General features: G+C 37.6%; 1 protein-coding gene across 22 annotated transcripts in view; it reads right to left on the reverse strand.

Annotated features, from left to right (window-relative positions):
- Nucleotides 1-25108, reverse strand: part of CACNA1D (calcium voltage-gated channel subunit alpha1 D) — a 168727-nt gene that overhangs the window by 56321 nt on the left and 87298 nt on the right. For 9 of the 22 annotated variants that reach the window (XM_086846699.1, XM_086846705.1, XM_086846701.1 and 6 more), the window contains exons 9-21: nucleotides 22075-22244; nucleotides 13575-13662; nucleotides 12863-12889; nucleotides 11174-11334; nucleotides 10382-10607; nucleotides 10030-10237; nucleotides 8284-8404; nucleotides 7201-7315; nucleotides 6456-6525; nucleotides 5796-5865; nucleotides 4934-5078; nucleotides 3341-3470; nucleotides 691-750 (exon numbers count right to left, since the gene is read on the reverse strand). In XM_086846699.1, the coding sequence (XP_086702825.1) occupies nucleotides 691-750; nucleotides 3341-3470; nucleotides 4934-5078; nucleotides 5796-5865; nucleotides 6456-6525; nucleotides 7201-7315; nucleotides 8284-8404; nucleotides 10030-10237; nucleotides 10382-10607; nucleotides 11174-11334; nucleotides 12863-12889; nucleotides 13575-13662; nucleotides 22075-22244 (1591 nt within the window). Of the gene's footprint in view, nucleotides 1-550; nucleotides 611-690; nucleotides 751-3340; nucleotides 3471-4933; nucleotides 5079-5795; nucleotides 5866-6455; nucleotides 6526-7200; nucleotides 7316-8283; nucleotides 8405-10029; nucleotides 10238-10381; nucleotides 10608-11173; nucleotides 11335-12862; nucleotides 12890-13574; nucleotides 13663-22074; nucleotides 22245-25108 lie in introns of all 22 variants that reach the window. The other 13 variants (XM_086846684.1, XM_086846704.1, XM_086846692.1 and 10 more) reach the window with 2 other exon arrangements.

A 25108-nucleotide genomic window follows, 5' to 3' on the forward strand; every position in this document is an offset into this window, starting at 1 on the left:
CTCATGCATGGGTAATACATTTAAGCAAGCATAATTATGCCTGTCTGTGAATTTAAATGTATGCCCAAGATAAATGCAAAGTATCTTAGTGTGTAGATAGATAAATGCAAGATATCTTGCAAGCTCTATTGCAAGAAAATAGTTATCTACTATTTTAGCTCCGTGGATATAGTTCAGCAAAATAAATGAGAAATTACATGCTCCCTCCTTAAAAGACTGATTATCTCTTTCAGAAATGCCAGAGCAAGGAGAAGGAAAAGCTCATGCGCAGTGTATTTTTCCCTTTTCTGACAACTGTATGTTTAAAAAGGGTAAAAAATGAATTATCAAACCGATGTAATGATAAAAAATCAGCTTCTTCATGCACCCAATGGTAAAAAAATAACCAATCAAAACTATGAGGAACTGTCAAATTAAAAAATCCTCTAGTTTAAAAAAGTTTAGCTTTGATCGCTTAGAGAAAAGGCGAAGAACACTTCAAGTGCCTTTTCTTGGCAGGTGACACACAAGGAAAATCCTTTTAAACAAGCTTCCTTTAAAAACCTGTTACCTTCAAAATGATCTCAAATGTAAACATACTAGTGAAGACATAATCTGCATACCCTAGGATCTGGAAGGTAAACAAAAAGTTACAAACATTATTGCTAAAGCTGCTTTTGAGCTAACAAGGATCAATTAACAATGCATTACCTTTAACAGGATTTCAACAGTAAAGATGGCTGTGAAAGCATAGTCAAAGTAACCAAGTATCTGCAAGGTATAATACGTGCCACAGTAAGAAATCCATCTCTTAATAACTTTGACAACTTAGACCACATACACAACACCTGAATTAATCTAAGCACATAGATGGAGAATTTAGACAAAGTAGTTTAAAATTCCAGCTACTGTGCAACCATTTTTATTTGCTTAAAAATTTAACAGATGCCACTGTGCTTAGGTATTAGATTTCACCCCTCAATAATTCACAGGACCCAATAGGCAGCAATTTCTTTCAATTCAGACTTTCCTCTACCAGCTTTCACAGATACTTTCTTCAGCCTTTAGCAGAGATACAGAATCTTAAACGAAGAATAAATACTTATTAATAATGTCTGTGTATTTTATCGAAGTATTGAATCAAAAAATAAAATTTCAGTGGTTGCTTCTAGAGTGCAGATCATCCCACATTCTGCTACATTATATTGCTCCTGAAGGGGCTTGCCTAGAGTGCCACAAAGCAAATTAATGAATAACTAATCACTTAAAATCAATGCCACAACCCTTTTTCCTTGAAGTGGGAAGATACAGCAGTGATTTATTTGTAGGAAATCTAAAAGAACCCACAAGAGTTGCACAGTGATATGAAATTTCTGAGCAGATTGTGGCTGTAGGATTGACCTCACTGCTGTCGACATGAACAGGATTTTCAGAAGCACCCAGAGCTGTGGCCACATCACTAACACCAAAATAAGTGAACTGCAGGAGGCTGAGGGTTTAGTCTCAAGGTTCCAGCAATCCACCTAGCCAACAGTTGTGTACAAAAACCTCTTTCCCTGGGTTCAGCAACTAAACAAGTAGGAAGGAGAAATAAAATCAAGAGACAATACACAAAGAAATTAGCCATTTTATGAGATCAAATAGAAAGAAATAATTTCCCCCCATACTCCACTGAATATCCCATCCTTCTGTCCTTTGGTGTGGCTGAAAAAATAGGCAAATATTAAAGCCATTTGGCAAAGATTAATCAGTAATCAATTCACTCTAGACTTAAAATAAAATATTTAAAGACATTCCAGTTTGTAAACTTTCATTCTGTTGCTGATCTGGCTGATGGAAGGAATGTGAAAAGAAAATTATGCAGGCCTGAGGCATCTGAGAGTACTTACAACAAGAGGGCAACACCTTCCTGAAATCCCTCACACATTTTGTCTGTGTCCCAAACAGAAATAATATTTTCAGTTACCAACCACTCTCCACTTACATTTTCCTAATGCTTCTCTAGTTACAAATACAATTATCAGCCCTTGAAGCCATTTCTATAATAACTATTTCAGTATTCTCCACCAGCTCTCTCTTTTTCCTACCCATTAGTGTGATTTATTTATAGGATTACATTGGTCCAGCTTTATAGATATGGGAAGTACACTGCTCTGCTGAATAGTGCATGAAGAGTGTCTTTGTGCTTTGGCCTCTTTTTACCTCTGGAGAAAGTTTTAGCTTTTAGCAAGTGTTTCTCTAACTCTGTAACAATCCCTACAGATCATTTTGTGTCTAAATCAGGAGATGGCTGAAAGTTCTGTCAAAGCATCCCCAAAGTCCCCACGAACCGCTGCCAAGTTGCACCATCTCAGCTATGTCCTAGCTAATCTAAAGAAAAGCCAACTCACAGGAATGTGAGAGTCTTGCTACACAGCTGATACAAGTGCAACAAGGCTAATAAAACCCATGGTCAGGAGAGTGGATTTATTTTTGTTTCTCTGTCTAATAATTGTGCATTTGAGTAACAGTTAACTCTTTCACTAGATTAAGCATTTAAAATGTGGGATTCGGGAATTTGTTCTGGGAGAACACAAGTGTTTAGTCCCCACATAAATTACAATTTTATTGAGTAATAGAGACAGTATTGAAATTAATGGTTTTTAGGCTGAAATGGCATTTTTCTCTGAGTCAAGGCAAGAGCTGGGCACGCTCGGATTCTCCTCTTACAGGTGAGTTTAGAAAACAGTGAGATTTGTTTCATTTCTGATGCAGCAAATCAGAAATCCAAATATCTTCGAGTCCAATGTGGGGGTAACTCAAACCCCTCAGAGTGACCACACAAACTTCTCTGAGAGAGGAGGGAACACCCTTATGAACCACTGCACTCACTAACAGAGGGACACTCCAGTGCCCCAAGACCACATAACAGAGTCAAGGAAGAGAGGACACACCAGAGTCTGTTCCAAACATGATAAACAGTGAGAATGTTAACTGGCATTTTTACACCAGCATAAAACACTGTGAGGCAATAAGAGTGATTCAGAAATTGTACATCAGGTACTCCAGCTGCAAAGTAGGAAAAAATATGAAAATTATAGATATTATATTCAGCTTGAAAATATTTTATCCTGATATATTTATAGTCACAGAAAAAGCATTATGTAAACAATAAATACTTCTAATACTGATGATGTTCCATCAATAAAGTTAATTATCTTCAATGATTTATGCTTCTTAGACCAAAAGAAAAATAAATGTATGGCTTGAAAAAGGAGAAGAAATGTTTTTTAACATGAAAATTAAAAACCAGGCACCGTGCCCAAACGATTGTATCCTGTGAGGGTATATTTATCTTCAGACATAAAAATGAAGGGCTTACATTATTTCGAAAAGAGTGGCTGCGAATTGGATCTTCTGCTGCTAAGGAAACACTGCTCAGCATGATGAAGACGAGGATGAGATTGGTAAAGATGTGGTGATTGATAAGTCTGTGGCATCCCACTCGAATTCTAAAGAGGAGATACAAAAATACCCCATTTTTGCACACAGAATTCAGCAGACGGTTAATACACAACATGTTTTCTGTTACTCTGCCAACACCCATGGAACAGAGCATCAGCAGCAATGAGACTGCTGAAGCCATTGGTCTGATTCCTCAGAATGTAAATAAATTCAAAATCCAATTCACCCATGGTGATGATGCACTTAAAGCAATCTGGGAGGGCTTGGCTTCCATTGGGTTATGAACACCACATGTTCCAGGGCTTGTAGCACTGTGCACGTGCAGTCACAGGTCAGAAAGACCAAGGCTAGACAACAAATCATTCTAGATCCCAAATTCAATTTGATTCTTACTAAAGTTGTCAAAATTACTCATCTTGTGAGATGCTGCTTTGGCTGCAGATCTCATTATGCTGCTTAGGACTCAAATCAGAATCTCCATGAAGATTTTCTTCTAGAATTACAGGACAAGTGGGTGTTGAAGGCTGCAGAGCTGTCAGGCTTTAGCCACATGACATGAAGTGTAACTGTGCATATGCTTAGAGTCACTGAGCCCTAGGTAATCACAAATACAGAGCAGGTCTGGGATTAAACTGACAAAATTAAACTAACATTGAAGTTGCCTAAATTCTGCTGAAGACTCAGAAGGTTCTTGGCTAAATTTTTTTCTCCTGTTATTAAGTAGACTAGAGTGTGGTGGATCTTAATTAAGCAAATTTGCCATTTCAGACCAAGAATACACAGTGTTCTTTGAAGCTGAAAACAATAAGTTTTCAACAAATTTAATAATTTTGCATCCAAAATATTTTATCTTCATCATCTTCTAAACTTGATAGCCTCTACCACTGAAAGGCAGCATTCTCCCATGCCAAATAAATATTAAGTAAGGACCTCTACTGACTAGTCAAGCTTGCTGTCCTTACCAGTGTAGAACTCCAAATGCTTTGGAGTTAGACCAAATGGTGAAAGATTCCACTGCCTCCCCAAAATCCAACTATTACAGTTCTTAATTTTTTAAAATAATCTGTCTTTATCTTTGATACTTGTTTGAATCTGGGAAATGCTGTTACCCTAAGAAGAATATATACAAACTTTCCCTTTCTTTTCACTTTTTCTGGTTTCTCCTCCACAAAGGTTACTAGGGTTACTAGAAATTGTCTCATGCAGAAGATGTTCAGATCTTTTATATCCAGTGACTAACATAGTACACAGATAAAACACCTTAAAGGGTACTTTCCATACATATGAGAACTGAGACTACATGTACAAAATGTAATTTTGCGGTAAGTAAAATAATATATTTGTCAAATTCTTCTCATTTACCATGTCAATCAGAAAATTTTAGGAGGGAAGCCAATCTCTTTTCTGTTGAAGACACTAGATTTCTACTCCTGATCTCCCTGGAAGGAGCTCTGTTACTTCACTGCTAAACCTTGATGTCTAAACCAGTATTTTTCAAAATTATATTTACGGGTTGGTGCTGCTGAAAATGAAGAAGGCACTCCCTTCAGGGATCGGTGTTATCTTCTCCTTCATGTTGAGTTCTGATATTCTACGGGGACGTGGACCTGCTGGTACCTCTGGTTCATCCTCCTCATCTTCTTCATCTTCACCCACTGTAAATTAAACATTGTTTTTATTATAAACTTAAAAACATTGAGGTTTTGTTCATAACAACAGAAAAGCATAGCTTGTATGACAATACACATGGCTTTTAGGAAATATATATTCATAGCATGACTCTAAAAATCTAGAAACCAGAATGTGAACATCCAAATGTTGTCACAAGCTCTCACACAGACTGTGGGTGTGGGCATGCATGCCCTGAGTGCATGAAGAGGCTTGGCTGCTCCTGAGCACCTGAGGACTCCTCTGGAGCCTCAGCTCAGCCCCTGACAGCCCATCCATGCCTGAGCTCTGCTCTGGGTGAGCACTGTCTGCTCAAAATTCAGGACAGATTTCTGTGACGTGCATCCAGACAATCAGGCAGAACTGATTTTTAGATAAGTATGTTCACTGGGCCAAGAAAAAATTGACCAAACATCATCAGTCATGGAATGTCCTCTTTAGCCAAATGTTTCAGAGAAGTTTAGCATTTGGTCTCCCATCCAGATGGTGTTACCAAAACAGTCTTGAGGCTCACAATATTAACTCTCAAATGCTGCTTGTACTCTCTAGGAAACTCCAGGAAAAGACAATGCTCAGAACCATTTATCCACTAATAAAAGAGCACAACTTCACAGACTTCAAAGGAATTGATTCAGTGCTCACCAAGAGCAGAAGTTTAGGATATTTTAGCAAACAAACATGTTTCTAGCTGGGTGTTCACATACCTGGTACATCACAGGGGGGGTAGGGATCTTTATCCTCATCCTCTCCTTCTCCATATTCGCCAATTGTCACCTACACCAATGAAAGGGATGCACAGGAAGAAAAGTAAATTTAATACAGAGTGCAAAGCCTGCAGGAAGCAAACCAAATAAGCCTCTGAAGTCAGAGAAGCAAGTTTTCTGAAGCAGAGTAACTTGAGAACATAGGAGAGCTTGACATTTTATTACTTTTTTTCGAAAATTATGTTTCTAAAGTATCCACATTTTCTGGCTGTGTAAATCACAAGAATAGAACCAACACACTTTGATAAAAGCTACCAAGAATGTTTGAACATAAGAGTTTATCATTCACTCATCTCATTCGATTTATCAAGCAAAATACCTACAGGGCTCCTAAAAAAATTCACATTTTTCTAACATTAACTATTTTGTTCTTTAAGAGCTTCCCTTCCACTCTCAGGATATCCTGGAACCAAAAGGGTTTTTCTGGTTTAAGAGATACTGTGAGGATGCAAAGCATCAAAACTAAGTTTCTTTTGCCTGGAAAAAAATGTAGGGATGATTGGCTCATAAAAGAAATAGTATAAAGCACAATACAAAATAGTTCCTAGAAAAATCAGTAACATTGCTTCTTAGAAAAGAGACAAGTTTTAGGATAAACACCTTACTATCCTTGGGCTTCTTTTGATCACCTTCTGACTTCTCACTTTTTTTATTTTCCAGACTCTCCTTTCTATAAAACAGTACAAAAACAATTACAATGCACGCCATGTAAAGACAGACAATTTTAAGTGAACTATACCAATTTTATGAAAAGTTGAAAGCCTTATAATAAAATATTTAAAATATTTTGTACAGCTGCAGGTGTCAGAGCAATAAAATCTTCTGCATTTGAATGCAATGATCCATTTAAAAGATTTTAAATACAATTCCAGAGGCTAATCCCTAAAATATTCAATGCATGATCATTACTCCTTTCTAGAGGGATAAACTGTGCCCTTGGACTCATACAAACAACTTTCATTGACTTCAACAGGCTTGCACTGATTTCAAAAGGTTTTCTACTTGTCTATATAAGGCTTAGAGAACTGATTCCACAGGGAGCTCTGCACTGTTGTGGCAACAACAGATAAATTATTGTGCTGATTGCACAATAAATCCTACTGTTGCAATGTTTAAATATCAGTAGGTTTATCATTACATTCTTAATTCACCCCAATTACTACCTTTTATCTAAAATCATACTGTTTGTCTATAATTCTAGTGTCTACACAAACCCTCTTATTTTTTCCTGAATCCTGCACATTTGGAAGATGGTAAAGATATTCATATTAAAAAATCCTTATGGAAGAATTCAACACCCTCCTCCCTCCCTGTCCTGCTGGTTCAACATGCCCATCTATTTTACCTTGCATTCTTTTTCCTTTCCTTTTCTTCAGCTTCTTCTTTCTGAGCTGTATTTAGACTTTCAGCATCTGCCAAGTTATCCACAGCAATGGCCAAGAAGACATTTAGCAAGATATCTATTTCAAATCATTTTAAGGACATTGTGCCTTACCATACTTGTGTGGTTTATTATCAGCATAAACACTGACGATGTGAGAGATACAAAACACATGTTCCCAACCTACAGCGTGGAGATTTGTGTGGTGCAAATAACACCCATTTAATGGACCAGACTGATACTGGCTGTAAAGTGAGCAGAGATCCATTAGGGTCACGGGTTTTAAAATAGCAGAATGCTTGAAGTATTTTTTTTTTAAATAAATGAAATTCAACTTCATGCTAGCCTGAGCAATCCCAAATATGAAATTGTCTATTATACGTGAAGACTGTTCAGGCATTTTGAAAAATTCATTTTTATAATGCACTGTCTTCATGTCTACAACAATCTAGATCAAATTCTGTTCTTCAGTCCATATCAGTTAATCACAAATACTGATACAAATACCATATAATGCAGAAAATACAATGTTTTTGCCATTTCATCACCCCCTGACCTTTTAAGAACTTCTGGGAACGGCAGTAGTTTGTTTCTACATGGGGCCAAGGAAGGATTTCCAGATGGCTGAAGGCAGGGAATGGGAGTGTTCCAGCAGTCCCAGTGTGTGTGCCCTGGTTGGAGCTCAGGGGGCTGCCCGAGCACTGGGGACAGACGCGGTGACGCTGCCCCACGGACTGGGCTCCAGCAGGCAGGGTCAGGCTGTGCACCCAGGGAAGCAAGAAAGAAAATATTCCCTGCTTTCTGCCCTGGTGGTGGCTGGAGATGGCCTGGAGATCACTGACACTCATTCCTCAGGGAACTGGACACAAATCTATTGAATCTGTCTAACATAAATTTATTTAATCTATCTCCCACGAATCTATTTAAAGGCTCGGCACATGCAGAGAGCACTTGCCCATGGCCGTGTACCCCCTCCCAGAGGGATTTTGTTGATGTCCCCGGCACACAGCCCCACCCAGAGATGCTTCCAGACAGTGTAAAGGATACAGTTACCACAGATGAAGAGGATAATGAAATATATACAGACGATCATGCCTGAGGATGAGGGACCACCGTATGCCATTATGCCATCATACATGACAGCATTCCAGTCTTCACCTGTTAGGATCTAAGGAGCAGATAGGAGGTAGTAAATCAATTAATTAGGTAGTAAATCAGCATCAAAAGCAAACAAACACATTTCCTCTGACCACACAACACAGCTAACCCACTGTATGTATAAATCAATATCATGTTCTTTTCATGCACTGTTTTAAAATCCCCATTTAAACAAACATCTCCTGAAAGCTTGGGTTTAACTTTTATTTTTGTGCTATGCATTTATATGACTGAAAATGCAAATTTTCAAAGGCAAAAATAATAAAAATGAAATTTAATTGAAATGTTATTGATCTTAGAAAGCAAAGAGCTCTGGTTTTAAGTAATGCCACATATGTAGCAATGCCAAAAAATGTCTATAACTTAAAAATCAAGTTAGTATATGTTTTAAAATTCCTTTTTTCTTCTTTTCTTTAAGTACTGACCAAAAATCTGTACTATGATAAAAATTCTAAGTATTGCAATGCAGGCTTTTTAGGCACTCCTTAAATTTTTAACTAGCTTCTTAAAAATTATAAGTTCCCTTCTGAGAAAACACATACATATATGGCCATATATATTCATTCTCTCTGCATTATTTCTAAAAATCAAATGGTTGTTTAAGAAAATTAAATGCACGCCATTTTCTGAAATTCATTTTTGGAGAGCTAAACTTATCCAGCTAATTTTCATTGCTGTTGAGAACCTAACAGGTTGGTTGCTCCTGAGTGTCTTCTAAAACTGAAGGAATCTCCATCCCTTTTGAAATAAGACAGCCTAAAATCTGAATAAAATCTAACTCAGCTGAATTGGAAAGTAAAGCCTTAAGTTTTTCTGGGGGCAATGTCAGATGAAATGTGAACACTCCTCCCCATAAGGAAATGTCTCATTAATATTTCCTTATCTTGAAACTAAGTGGAAAGATTTTCTGCTCTGGGCAAGCACCAGATAAGACTTCCACCAAAAAGCCAGGAAGTTGACACCAAGGTGAATCCTGCTTTTAACTCTCTCCTACAATGGCTGAAACCAAATATTGTGGCAATGTACACAGCCAAGTGTGAAAATGGTGAGCAAGACAAAACCAAATAGCCTAATCCAGTATCCAAACTAGGAAAAAAAAATTTTAAAAAAGCATCACAAATAAGTGAAAAGTAAATTCTAAGTATGTCCCTACCATTTCACAAGTAGCAGACAACTTTGCCTTAAGATTTTAATAAAATCTGGTCTAAAGAAATTAATGATTATTTTTATGTTATAGTGATATGATCCCTATGTAAATATGTACTCTTTAAAGGCTTATTATTTTTTCTTGCTTGAGAACAGCTGGAATGTTACACAGCTAATGAAGTTAAAGAAAAGAATTTGATCAAAATAAATATAACACTCCACCTCTTTTTCTAGTCATGTGTTTGATGGATGAGGAAGATTTAACTCTATGAAGTAACATGACAGCTATGTTGCATAGATAGATCAAAGATATGAAACAAATGGTACAAATGGTGCAAAGTTACCAGAGTACTGAATTTAATGAGCAGAATGCTACTTAAAGTAAACTGAATAAATAGTATTCATGGTTTTCTTTTCAGGCAACATGATCACTTAAACAGTTTTGTTGATCAGAGGTACAATGTCTCGTACGGCATGAAAGAAAGTTACCTGGAATACAGTTAAAAGGGCTTGTGGAAAATTATCGAAGGTGCTCCGTTTTGTTTGAGTTTCATCAAAATTAAATTTGCCTCCAAACAGCTGCATTCCAAGCAACGAGAAGATTATGATGAAGAGGAAAAGCAGAAGCAACAGTGAAGCAATGGACTTCATTGAGTTTAACAAGGATGCTACCAAGTTGCTCAGGGATGCCCAGTGCCTATAAATTAAAATGCGTGTGTTAACACACACCAAAAAAACCCCAAACAAAATAGTAAAAGAGCAGTGCATGATGAAGTATTACAAAACAATTGCTGATCACTCTTCAGCTATCCTTAGAATTAGCAGTATTAGATAATCTTACCTTGTTACTTTAAATATACGCAGGAGACGAACACAGCGAAACACTGAAATTCCAAGGGGTGACATAATTTCCAACTCCACCAAAATGGTTTCAACAATGCCACCACAAACAACGAAGCAATCAAAGCGGTTAAAGAGAGAAACAAAATAGGCCTGTAGGCCCAAGCTGTACATCTTTACTAACATTTCACAGGTGAATAAAGCCAGAAGAACTTTATTTGCGATATCTGGAACAAAATATTAAAGAAAAAAAGGTTCTGAATTGCCACATAGATTCAATTTTATTTGAACACATTAGTACGATACTTTCTATATGAGTTTGCAGCTTTTTGCTTAAAAAGGAAGTACTGCTTTTTTTATATTGGACTGTATTTAATGCTTAAGTGGCAAAAGTTACACAAGGATGTAAAGATTCCTGCCAGCTATAAACTATTCATCTTCCCAATCTGTTGTGCAGTTCACGGTTCCTGAGCTCACAGCTTGAGTCCACACTGTAACTGAAGCAACCAGCCCACAGCAAGTTCTGCTGTGCCAGTTCCCATTTCCTCCTTATCTTTCAAGCACAGTTTCATGATAAAAGTACAGGTATTTACAATTTAGCATTGTCAGGTCTGTGCTGCTGTGTTACAGCTATGGAAATCAAAGACCATACTCAGTCATTTCTTTTATCTCCCTCTGGCTGGGCTAAACATACTTCAGACAGCAAACAAAAAAATGGCAAAGTACAAAAGTTGCCACTGATGGAACGCAACTATCCATAGTCAAGACCAGGACAAATAATATTTGACTGTACCTTGGATCTGGGTCAGCCAGTCAGGTTGATTGTAATGCTCTGATGAGATAGTTAACGTGTTCAAAAAGACCAAGACAATAACAAGCCAATAAAATGTGACAGATTTTACTGCAGCCCTACATTTTCTTCTGTTAAAGCGGTTCCAGCGACGCCAGCGCCGACTGAAAGTTCAAATAAAAATAAATCTATTATTATATGGAAATAATTAAGGAGAGTTTCCTCTGTGTAGAAAACAAGTGCAATTGTGTATGTGTGAGCAGGTGTATTTTCATAAATTGTGTATAATACTTCAAAAGCCGTGTAAATCATTACCAGTTGCAGATTAGGGACTGCTAATGCCTTATTCCTTTCTTTATACTTCCTTATAGATTTCTAAATGTCAACCACATGATTTGGAGACTCCAATTGCCTGGGACATAATTAGATTAAACTGCATTTAATATTTCAGTGGGTAACAAAATACATCTATCTTTCCAAGGCCCCATACACTTAACAGCAATAAAGAAAAGTCAATGAATCAACTCAGAATTCAAATTAAACTCAGTCTAAAACTGTAGGTTTTGTGTTAAACTACAAAGAGAATTCTGGCAGGATTGAAGAGAATAGGAATGCTGAGGTCATCTCTTAGAAATCTACCCTATAACATCAGAAATCTTCTTCAGTAATTCCTAGAGATTTCTACTGATGTGCTGTGAAATTGTGTCAGTGGGCAAATGTCTGTGGAATAAGTTGAGGCTGTACCTAGATATGAGTTGGATTCACAAGTGAGGATATATCTGGGCTCATAAAACTAGACTCCTCTGCTTCACTTCTGGGAACTCTGTTCAAGTATTAACTAAGTTTTCTTTATGCACCTTAAATTTGTACTTGTAGTAATGGACATTAATACAGGTTTCAGATATCAGTACAAAGATGTTTCAAGCCTTTGTGGTATTCTAACCATATAAAGGAAAAATATCCTGTCCTGACCTAAATCAATGTGATATTCAAGAACGTTCTTATCTTGCCAATCCTCTGCTATAAGGGCTGTGTCCATGGCCATCAGCAGGATGCCTCACTCCCTGGGTAGGTTAAACTGACTTTTTGTTACATTTACAGAACATCCTGTCATTGAAGTCCAAGAGACAAGAATAATAATGGTGGGATATCTCTACTTATAAGGCTCACAAGCAGGTTCAAACTGTGTAACTCCAAGCTTTCTGAAGCCAATGGGGCTATTTTTTTCTTTTCCCCAAAAGGATGTGTGGAACCAGTGACAATAAAGAACAGCTAACTGGTGTTATGAGTAAGTATAAATAATATATGAACAGGTATGAAAAACATAGGCACACATAAAGAGAAATAAAACAAAATCTCAGAAAGGAGAATAGCAGGAAATTTCTCCATTGGATTGATACAACTAAAGGCATGCTCCCAAAGATTAACTTCTATTTTGACTTGTAGTGCAGGAGGCAGGTGAGCTTGCAATGAAAAGCATTTTCTATTTTGATCCAAAGGCATTTTGACATTACGGTCAAAACAATATCCTTAATAAGTTATGGCCTGACTTACTTTGTGCTCAAACACAGTGTACTGACATTGCAGGGTAACATTCCAGAAGCTGGAGCAAGGATCAGCCCAGAAGAGTGAGAATTGGACCAAGATTTTGCATTTACCTTAGAATGTGATTATAAGAGGAAAAATACTGACCTGAACTTGGATTTTGAGATGGTTTGACTAGAAGAAAAGGAAAACACATTTTAAGAATGGAGGAAAAGTAATTAACAAATTAATTTTCTTTAGAATTCTGCATTGGCATTACATATACATAAAATAAACTTTTAACAAAATGCATCGTGAATGCTGAAATTCTTTTGTCTGTCATTTATTTTCTGAAATACCATTTCTAAAGCCTTATACATTTTCTTAGTGAAAGAAAGGAAATCTCCTCTAAAACTCAGTAAATAAACCTCGAATAAGCATGTAGAAGCTGCCTGGAAGTCATGAAAACCTGAGCAAATAAATATGGAACACCATGGGTTATAGAAATACTTGCATACATTCAGTTATTGTCTAAAAAATACATATTTTCTAGGTAATGCACAATTTAACAGAAAACATTTAGTTTTACGTGTCATTAGAAACTTCCATTCTTTTCTTACAATTTTGGACAAAAATCATACTTTATAAAAGCTTTCAGGAAATCACAATTCCACTTCGAGTTGAGTTGGATTGTTTTCTATCTTCTTAACCTGAGAATTTTAGGAGCTCTTTAACACTCTACTAATTTGTCTAATATCAAACTCCTGCAAGTGCCATACAAAGCCTGGCTATTTCAAGGCACTTTTGGCTGAACAAAAGAAGGATCCTTTGAAATGCTGAGAGGATGAGGTGGGAGCTTGGCGCCCATCCATGCACTCACCACAAACTCCCACAGCACGCCGGGCTCTCCCCTTCCCCGCTGACGTTCTCCGTGTTGACGGACTCGGTCTCGCTGGTGGGCATGCTCGCTGTGGGGACACAAAACTGTCTCAGAGCCAGCACCAAGCCAGGCACTGCACAGCTGGCATCTCCTGGCAAGCATGTCTCCAGCTCTGCTCAGAGCTTGGAGGATCTGAGGAGTCGTAGATGAAGTCAGACACTTCATCAGAATAAAAAGGAGGTTTGCACAGAGTATGCTAGCCCAGCAAAGGAATTAACCTGAGCTAGATTCTGTAACTTTCCGCTTTGAGAAGTGTTCTGTTAACACTTTGGAGGTGCTTTTCAACTGAAGTGCTGTAAACAAGCTCGCTGATTCCAAGAAAAATCATCTAACTTCTGAAAGCAGGAACAATCACACCGTGGTCACACTGACCACTCTTTGCTTTTACTGACATTATGAATTATCGAGGCAAGATGCCAGAAAGTAAATGTGCCTGCAAATACTGTGTGAGCAGCAGGCAGGAGCATGGGGAATGGGAGAATGGTCCTTCAAAGCATGATGAGAATTACAGCTAATAAAAAGGGGACAATTACATTTGCCACAGAGTGAATTATTAGACATATAGCAGGTCATTACTGAGTGGTTAGCAATTGTAGCTGATGGTTTTTTAGACAAAACTCATTTACAGCTGGGTCATCACCATTTGTCTTCAAATCAACTGAAATATAGAGGGAGGACACTTTATGTCAAAAAGTGTTAGGAAATGATGAACAGCCAAAGTTCTCAGTACTTCCTAGGGGAGAGCACTGCTACCATGTCTGCAAAACAAGCATGAAAGGAAAACCTCAGGAACAAGAAAAGGGTAAATTAATGTTGCTGGTCTATACATTAGAAATACCATTTAAATTAGGAAACATAAGAGAGGTGCAAGATGCACTGAAATTACTGTAAAACAGCAAGAGAAAAAGAAAAACAGATCATTCTAAAGGCATTCTGGTGCGTACCCTCCATGTTTTGATGGTTTTCTCGGTTGGATTATTTTGTTTGGTTTGGTGGGAAGGGTTTAAGGCAATGTCTGTGGACTGAGAGCACCAAGGGCAGAAGGGCTGTACTGCCAACTTCTGATAGGGAAATCTCACTATTTTGGCAGCCTAAAGGATGATATGAAATTTAAGAATCAGACCCTGAATTTTCTGATTTCTGAACAAATCAGGAACAAAGTGATAACTGTTGGAACAGTCTCTCTGCACAGCCCCTGTATTGCCTCAACACTGACGTGAAGATAGAGGGGAGTGGGAAGTGCTGGTTTGGTTTCTGTGCCCATCAGTCCCATCCAAGCTGGAGACTGGCAGGTCTGTGCAGGCCAGGTGCTCAGCTACTGTTTGCAACAGCTGAGAATCTGTCCCCAAAGGCAAGTCACTGTCATATGAAATGCTAAACAGAGTGGCATAACAAAGAAAGATCCAAAATGTCCATGCAGGTGTTTGAATAAACAAAGCACTTCAGGCAGTAAGCACAGCAAAACCTTCTTTCACAAGGTTCTTCTGTTCTGGTGATTCTTTTAAAATATTACTGTAATGACTTTATATATTAAAAGTCTCTGGTTAGCACCTGCAAGTGTCTCAGCTCTAATATCATGCTTCCCTTTATAAATCAGTTTTAAAACAACAATTTTTTCTAGTTGTGTAAGAACTTCACAGCTTAAAGTCAGAGTTCAAAAAGAATTTCACTCAAAAGTAAAGAAAAAAATCTTTGATGTTCAAATTCAACTATTAAAATTTCAAAGGGTTAAAGAAAAAAAAATCACAAAATTGTTTCAAATGTAGTCTCAGGGCTTTGGAACTAAGAATTTTTATTTCAAAATGCCAGTGTCTTTTGAAATGTAAATAAGGGTTTTCCCTGTCTGGTAAAGAACTGAATAGGTTGTCTTGTGCCAGGTGACTTGACTGCTGTTAGAAAACACATTATAGTCACCTAATGATGAACATTTCAGCACTTGTGAGGGCAACTACAAAATAAGAGTAGTAATAAGCAGAAGTCTTGTTTCACATATAATTAAGAGCTGCCAGGAAATCATAGCTAGGCCTACTTGCATCATTATTGCATATGTACAATGTGTCCCACACTTGTATTTCAAATTTATCAACTCTTCCATCCCCTGAAAAAAATAAAATTACCTAGAATTTGGTTCTTCCTAAAGTGTCATTCCACTGAGTGACAAAAAAACTACATTCAATGTAAGTAATGCAAATGCATGTAAAAGTGCAGTACTGTAATTTTAACTCAAGTCTACCCTGACTTTATGTGTTTGCCCACAGTAAGAAATACCAGCCCCTTTTGAACAGGATTTGTGAAGAAAAACAAAGTAAAAATATCTTTGTCCCTATTGAAGTGAATGTCAGTTCTGCTAATTATTAAATACATCAGAATGTTACTGTGTTTCACACACCACAGGGATGTTGTTCCATCTCTATCAGTGACTTGCAGGTGCTGTATTACAAACAGAAGAGGGGAAAAAACCCAACAAATTCACATTAGAAACTCAGATGTCATTAAACTGTAATTTATATGTCAAAATTGAAACTTGACAGAAGTACTGAGAAAGGCACCGTGTGGAAGTCCAGCTCCAGCAATGCCAGCAAGTCATCAGGTCTTTAGCCAGGAGAAAAGAGCAGCACTGCATGTCCACATCCACTCTGCTAATGCAAGCAACCTGCCAGGTGTCAAAACAACTCCATTCCATGGCCACAGCTCCATAGGGGCAGGTGGTGCCCATGAGGCAAACACAGCACACAATTTTGAGAGACTTTTGAGAGACTGACCTCAGCAGGGTCAGCTCTGAGATCTTGTAAAACTGGCACCCCAGTATTTAAAGGAAGATTCCAAATTTTCTCTTTTCTTTATTGACTTTTGCCCTTATTTTGGCATTCTTCTGAAAGATTATCTAGATTTCTAAATCTAATAATGTCTTCAATTCAGCTAACTGGTTTCAAACAAAAGAATGCTTGCATTAGACAATATAAGCAACCCATACAGCATGCAGCTTAATACTTTCCTGAGTGGATAGAAAACAGGTGAAATACATCAACTACTACATTTTGCTTCTGTGGATAAGAATGTAACATGAGAAAAACAAGTCCATTTTATTCACAAGGTACTCTATGGAGTTTTCAGACTTTGGAGCAGGGACTGCAATCCCCACTCCAGGATGTAACATAATTAATGCACAGCGAAGAGCAAGCCACTGTCTATCAGCAGCGATGTGCCCTCGACAGGTAGAGTCAGGAGAAATAAATTCCATAATCCTGAAATACAACAATTCAGTGTCACTGCAGAATCCAGGAGCAGGCCAAATTGCAACCTGAATTACTGAATTGTGGTGTCAAGTGTTATTGTTAGAAATGTTTTCCTCTCTAATGTAAATTATTTCAACTTCAACTGTGCATTTTCAATCCATAGGCTGTTGTCATTTTCACACTGGTGCTTGTTGGGCAGCCTTGTGGTTATATGTGCTGAAGGAAAAGTGCTGTAGAAGTGATCTGCACAGCTCATCAGTATTTGCTTCTGCAGAGGATCTTGGCATTATTTTAAACTGGTAAAATTTTATACCAGTCTTACAAAAAATGTCACCTTCTGTTTGCTAGTAACAGCCAACCAATTGCCTGAACTCCAAAATTGTCCTAATTCTTTCTCAGATTACATGAATTCTCAAAATACATTAATTTTCTGAATCCTTTTTACCAAATCTTTGAGGTAGTCAAACAGGAGAACAGAGTGAAAAAAAAAAAAAAAATATCCCCAAAGTGGCAACATTTTCATTACGAATTCATCTCAAATTTTCCTGAGTCTTCTGCCCAGAAAACACTTCAGAAAGAAGTGGCACTATCTCTTCTGACTGTGAAGCTTCTCGGGGTAAATTCAGTTTAAGGAGAGTCTGCTTGGAAGATGTTCTCCATGCTAGTGTAGCACGATATCATTTTTCATAGTGCAGATTTAATGTTGTAGATCATTCTTATGGGCTCTCTCTTTCTATAGGCAGCCCATGGAAAAGCAGTATAAGGTGGGCTGCATAGCAGTAGGAGTGCAAATTAATCGGGTTTTGTTACAGTAGCATCACTGAACCAACCACTTGTAGCCTGAGGATGACACTGTGCACCTTGGGAATGTTGCATATTCTACATACATGTTGCTTTTAATGGAAATACAAGTAGAGGAAATACAAAGAAAAATATTTAGTGTGGTGTTTCTAATCCAGAGACAGTCTAAGCTCCAACTCCTTGGATCAGCATAATCACCTCATGAACTCAGGAAGAAATAAACTTAGGCCATTAAATTGTACTTTGGGAAAACCCTGCTCACAAAAGGTGCACCTGCCCTGCAAGGCAGAAGAATTCAAGTCAGTGCCCATGAGTTTGGGATGCCTTTGACTTGCAAGGTCAGGCACCAGTCATGACACAGCAGCCACAGCCAGCAGGTGACAGCAGGCTTTCAGCCAGGGCTGAGCTGCCTCCTGGCAGACATCAGAACCTGAACCAGCTTGTCTAAGGGTTGTGTTGAAATGCATAGTTCAAAGTAAAATTGCAGCTGTCTTCTCATAATTTTTATAGAAAAACTATTTCTGTTCACATAGAGCTGAGTGAATTATCAGACAATATATGTAACTGTTGCACAAAGAATTTCAAGCAGAATCAGTGTTTGTATAAAATGAGTCCACTGGGTAGCAGCAATTTCTGACTTAGAATTCTGCATTCTCTAAAGTAACTGGATGAGTTTTCAACCTCAGTCTAGGCCACTAGCCTAGTGATTGGTAGGACAGCAGGAAAGCCAGTTGGTCAAATAACTCAGTTGCAGATAGGATTAAAACTATATCTCCTAATTTCTGCAACTGTGCTCATGTCCAAACAGGACATTTGGCAGTATTTGAAACAGGCAGATTTGAAAATAACTGTCATACTCTAAACCTTCTATTCATCTCCATTGTGGGTGGAGACTAGTGAATAAAACAAATTACAGAAACAAAACCATCAATAGCAAAAGGAGATATACAGTAAAAGCTTGTTGTGTTTTGTTAGATTCTACATCAAAAGTATCAAAAGTAAATAGTAAATATTATAATCACACTGTTCTAAGCTTACAATATGATGCATTATAAAACTCATAAAAGACTTTTATTACTTTCTTCACACCTAAATTTAAAATACATTTTTGACCTGGTTTACCTGACTTTTGAGAAAGAAAACCTATCCTTCAAGAACAGCCAGAGACAAAGACGCTTGAGTGGAAATCTGAAGGGATTGAACACTCTGCTTTAGGGAGGTAGAGCAGCACCTCTATTTCAAACATGCACTTCAACCAGCAGGAGGAAGGTCTGCATGCACGAGGGGTTCCATGCTACAGAGGGTTATGCCTCGGATATAGAAATGCAAACAATCTGTGCCCCTGAAAGCTACCACATCCAATGCAGTATTGGCACAAAAGAAAATTCAACTGCAAATCCGAACACGTTTTACCATGTTTATTGGAAGAACGGCCAAAGCAGCTAAGTCTGCTTTTCTTCTTGTCTTCCATTAAGTCAGCCAGTGTAAGCCCTGGGGAAGCACATGTAATCCCAGCAGTGACGCGGGAGGTGGCAGCAGTCGCAACGCAAAAAACAAAAACGTGTCCGTACACACAACACAGGCAAGGTTAGGCAAAACAAACGGAAATCACCGGCAGCACGACTGATCACAGCTGAACCCCTCACCTCTCACGGATCCTCGCATTTTGAGCTAAATTCGCAGTGCTTTGAAGGCAACGGAAGTTTTTACATTGACTTCAGGATAATCAGCTATTGGTTCATAATAAAGACTTCCAACTTTCACTAAAGGCATGTTTACAATTCTGACGATTAAAAGGTATTCTGTTATTCAACAGCATTGAATATCTGCCCGTTATCAGCAAGAGAGATGTACAAATGCACAGGATTCATAAATAAATAACTTAATGACTTCTCTGAATAGAAATTTTCAAATGCTGGGGGTGCATTGCAGGAACCTCAACTGTAATTTTAAGTAATTACGGGAGAAACTATTAATCACTGACTTAACCATCTTTGAAATCTCTATCTTTGCCTGCCACAGAGACCTTCTGTATCCTAAACATCTTCATCTTTCATAATAAACCTTTCATAAACATCTTCTACATCACTGAAGAGCACCATGGTGATCTTCCATCGCCATAAACCAGCAGTAATCTGGATCACCCAGAGGTTCAGATATTCAAAGTAGGGACACAGTTGCCGAGAAGCCTGAAAATTATTTATTATTCTGTCTTGGGACCCAGCTCTACTTCATGTTTCTAAAATGGCTCAAGAGAAAACTTCACCAATATATTTCAACTGAATTTATTTCCTAATAATATCTGAAATGCAAGGAAGTAAAGCAACTCAGCAACCCTTCCTTCTTTACAGGCTGTTGCAGTTGATATTAAGAATGAAATACCAAGCCACATATTTTAGGACATGTGCATAAATCCAGGAGTGCTAGGAGATTGCCTATTCACTGGAAATTTCCACACAAATGTATATATGTCTGCCTGAAATTAAATTCTTGGCATTTCTCTTAAAACTCTTTTAACTACGTTCCTTCTATTTTCCCTCTGCAAATCAAAACCTTTAACTTAGCCTAAAATTATACCTAAGTTAACAGTTTAGACTTACAAGTTCTTTCAAACTCAGTAGCTATGCAAAGTATATTTTATCTGTATGACCTCAAAGCTGTTTAAGGAATGCCAGAGCAAAAAGGTTTTTTTGCAGCCTATTAACAAACATCCAATTTGAACAAGACAAGGTTCCCAGGATTTCACCTGTAAACCCAGCCCTTTGGCACCATAGCTGACAGTCCAGCCATCCAGCACTCTATGCAAACTCACCTACGGTTCTATACATCAGCCTTGTACAACGTGTATTTACTCCATTAAATGTGCCATCTTTTACATTCAGGCTTAGGATTTTCTATTGGTACTCAAGCCCACAGTTTATGTACTCCTTCCACACATTAGTAGCAATAACTAAGTGTAGTGAACTCTGGCTTTTTTGCACTGTTCTAGATAAAAATTCTATTTGTGCAACACATTTTCCAATAGACATAAATTATTCCTCTCCAGTGATGTTGGAATCAACACCAACTCACAGGTTGCCTTCCAGTCTCATAAAACCCATGTCCTTCCAGCCAGTAACATGGTTCCATACTCCCATACTCTGCTTTTACTGTGAGCTAAAGGACTAATAAAATTCTGAAACTCAAAGATTTTGAAAAACTACTGCTACCTCTGCGATACAGAGATTAGTTAAAAAACAGATACCTCAAAATGAAACAACATAGTTTTTGTCAGTTACTGCACCTGAAAACTACTGTGACTTAAAAGAGTTCACAGTAAATCAGCAACACTAGTAGAAAAGCAATGGTAATAATGTATCATTTCAGCACAGAAAATACTATTCTGAGTTGTCTTTGATAAACCATTTCCCTTTAAAAATACTCTAGCTAATCTGGTATCCCTGACTTTCCAGGGTAGAACATTAATAACAAGGTACTACGTAGCATTAGAATATATACTGAAATTTGGATTTAGTGTTAAATCAGTAACCACATCCTGAGTCTGTGTTCTCATTTATGTACTGCTCTAAAACTTCTCATGAAAATTTTAACTACTACTCTGCAAACATGATAAAGAGGCTAAAATAACCACTGCTAAATTATGACATTAAAATACTGCTGTTAATAGAATTTTCAGATACACAGAAATCAATTATAACTTCTAGTTTTTATAGGATCACAAAATTATCTTGTTCTTATACCTTAGGACTCAGGTTAGAAGCACAAGAGGGTCACTACAAGATAAATTACCTGTTTATAATAGCCCACTGTCAAATAAATACATCATAAATTATATTTCTTAGTGTCAAATGAAAGTCCCACAAGATTTCATTTATTGTACATCCAGTTAAGACGAGTAGTAAAAATATTTTCTATTGTACTCTGAATATCAAAAAGAAAGACACAGAATGTCATTTCCCTATTTCAACAACAAAAATCCTCAGTATTAGCACAAGGTTATTTCTTGACTGTAGCTTTGGCCATATTTTTAGGCTCTTTATTATTTCCCTTGCATGCTCCCACAGGAAAACACATTCTAAGGATTTACAATGACACTTAGTGGCAAATGGCTTCTCTGCACTAATTCTTTCCAGAACACAAATAAAGCAAAGTTTGTAAGTCTCAGTAGTGACTGAGTGCAGACAGTGGTTTATACATGGACACCCCAAAACGAATTTTGTTGTAAGATTACAAATTATCTTCCACAATGCAGCATCTCCATTTTAACAGACCATTGTTCTGCTAACCAACACTTCTGCAAACTGGGAAAGGGAAAGCACTGGACAGGCTGCATTCCCTGCAGTGAAACACCCCCAGGAGGAGTCAGACCATCCCCACAGAAGCAGAGTGGAAAGAATACGTACTGTTCCTCTTGCCTTCTTCATCAGCCTCTTCATCATTCTCGGGGTCAATGTCTTCTGCCTGGGTAATCCAGTCCAAATATCCCTTCAGATCTTCTTCCAGCTGTTGTTTTTCACGTAGCTTCTGAAAGTCACCTCGGGCCTTGGCTTTTTCCCTTTCTTTGGAAAATTCTCTATCAAATGCAGATAAAGCAGAAAACAAATACTGATTGACAAACTCCCTGGTATTTTGATCAAAGTCATGGCACTTTGTGCAGATTAACAATGTGACATAGAAAATACACCGAAGATTTGAGCGCTGCTTTGAAAACAAGGTAGAGGTGCAAAGAAGTCATGGCAAATCCCTACCACATTACATCTCAACTTTCAGAGCTTTTATGCTTCAATCAAAATTAACCAATATTTTTGACACTTCCCATAAAGGAAGAGTCCATTCTCCTCATTTAATTACTGCTCTTCTTAAATCTTACAGATTTTAAAATTGCTTTTACCTACAAATATAAATTAACTTGCAATAATGAAGCAATTTCACATTTAAGTATTATGTTTCAGTGAAAATAAAATTGTAATAACTAGTTCTAAAATCCTTCCTCTCCCAGCCATGTCCAAACATACAGTATTGCAGAACTCCACTATTGGGTTCTCCCTTAACTATATCACACACAGACTCCTGTGCTGTTGGAAATTTGCTCCCTGCAACACAACCTAGGAGTCCTGTTCTCACAGAAACAGAAACTTAATCCTCAATTAATCCTTATTGCCTCAATCTCAAAACAATGTATTGGACTATCTATCCATTTTAGTTCATGATTAGGATCAATCCATGAATTATCATGGAATGACAATAAAAATAATAAAACCATGCTCTTTGACAAGGTTATTGGATAAAATGGCCTCCTAAGGTCTTTTTCAACTTGAATTACCCTGTAAATCTAAGAGTCCCTGAATGATATATGACTCAAGACAATTAACAAGTATATTCTCCCCCACATCTCACCATTATTACAATTTTTGGTGTGATCCAGAGCTCCAAATGAGCAACCCCCTTTGCTACAAGGATCAACACATTCCAATTTATCTGAGTATCATTATGTAGTGTTAGGGGCAGACAAGGATCTTTTGGACTGTATTCTAAGTACATACAATTCAGTATTTAAAGTTAAGCTTGTTCTGACTAACACTTTAATCATTGAAGGGTTTGGGCTCAGAGGGACCTCAAAGCTCATCCCATTCCTTGTTCCTGCCATGGGCAGAGACATCTTCCCCTCTCCCAGGTCACCCCAAGCCCTGTCCAGCCTGGCCTTGGACACTTCCAGGGATGCGGCAGCCACAGTTTCTCTGGGAAACCCGTGCCAGGGAAAAGTTTCTTCCTAATACTGAACTACATTCAGTTTTAATCTGTTTACCCCTTGTCCTATTGCTACTTACTTTAATCTTACAATAGGGCTTAAGTTAAACTTAAAAAAATGGCTAGAGCAATTTCATTTACTATGAATTTGGAACTCCTTTATTTATTGGAAAATTTCATCTGAAAATATTCCCTAATTAATATGCTCTTAAAGGGAAATTTATTGAACCACCCAATAATATAATTTTCAAGTGGAAAATACTATAAAATTAGCATAAGATAGAAAAATATTTTAAGAAGGTAAAACAATTAGCAATAAAAATACTGCCCTAAGAAAACAGAACAGAGTAACAGAAAGTCTCAGTTTTTCAATATAATATTTCAGTTTGATGACATACACTTTATTTAGAATTGGAAAGACAATCTCTCCAGAGGGTTTCTTATTTATTTTTATTAGCTTTTTTAGTCTTTAAATGTTTCACAGCAAAAATTTAGTGTTTAGAGGACATCAGTAAATTTAAGTGTTAAGCTGTTTACATACAACTACAGAGATGCTGGAGGTTTTTTTATTGTTATGTTGCAGAAGTTACACAGCTTTCTGCTGCAAATGCTAAGAGGCAGGCACTACATCCTTTACAGCTGAGGACTTAATTCAACAGCATTTCAGCTTGGCACATGGGGATCATCCTGTTCCATCTGATGGCACTCTAATGAAGCTGAAGAATGCCAGCGCTTGCTTTGCATTTGCTACCCTTCACCTCCCATCCAAGGACAAGATTCTGCAAGAGGCCATCATCTCCTCACAAAAATGCCAGTGAGAGAGTTCTAAAGACCTCTCTGAAAGATAATCACTCTGAAAAAAAAACAGAGTAATTTCACAAGTCAATAAGAAGCTGTTTGGGTTAAGGAATGCTGGGTTTAAGCTTCTCCCAGAGGATTAGAGACTGTCCTTTACACCTGACTGAGGCAACGCACTCGTGACTCACTTCCCACAGGCAGTATCTTTGGAGAAAGAGCTATCATGGCAGAGTAGGAAATGAGAAGTAACAAGCCTTGCTGGCTTTTACTTAGTATTCATGTCTTTTTCATTTAAAGTCCTTCAGGTATTTCTCATTAATTCAAAGGAGATGTGATGCATGAGGGTGAAGTAAAACAAAAGTTGCTGTTATTATATAGAGTGAAGTGAACAAAATAATTTTTTAATTAATCAGCTGGCAAGGCTGATACTTTGAACAGCATTTCACCCATGGCTGAATCACTCTCTGACTTCACATTAAAACAGTGGAATGCAGAGAATTAAACCTAATTTTTTATATACACAGCTGATTCTGACCTTTCCTTTTAATGCTGCACAGAATTCAAATGCTGCCTTGCTACAGGCTGCTGCAATTTATTAGTAGGGGGAGATGAAAGGGTGCTTATTTCCACGATATTTAAAAAATTTAATTTTATTTTTAAAGCTTGACTGTTTATAAGGAACTACAAAACATGAGAAGACAATTTTCTTCAGAGGAGGGAAGAATCTAGGTCTATGGTATTTTTTTTCTGTCACATCCACAATGAAGGGACATCCCTCAGACATATAGGTACATACTCCTTTTAGTGAAATGACATGAATAAGAAGGGAGAATTTAATAGAATTTGAAAGTAATGAGTCTCCTGTTGGCAAAACAAAAACATCTCCTTTTT

This window comes from Cyanistes caeruleus, chromosome 11 (genome assembly GCF_971803275.1).
Source record: "Cyanistes caeruleus chromosome 11, bCyaCae1.hap1.1, whole genome shotgun sequence".
Lineage (NCBI taxonomy): Eukaryota > Metazoa > Chordata > Aves > Passeriformes > Paridae > Cyanistes > Cyanistes caeruleus.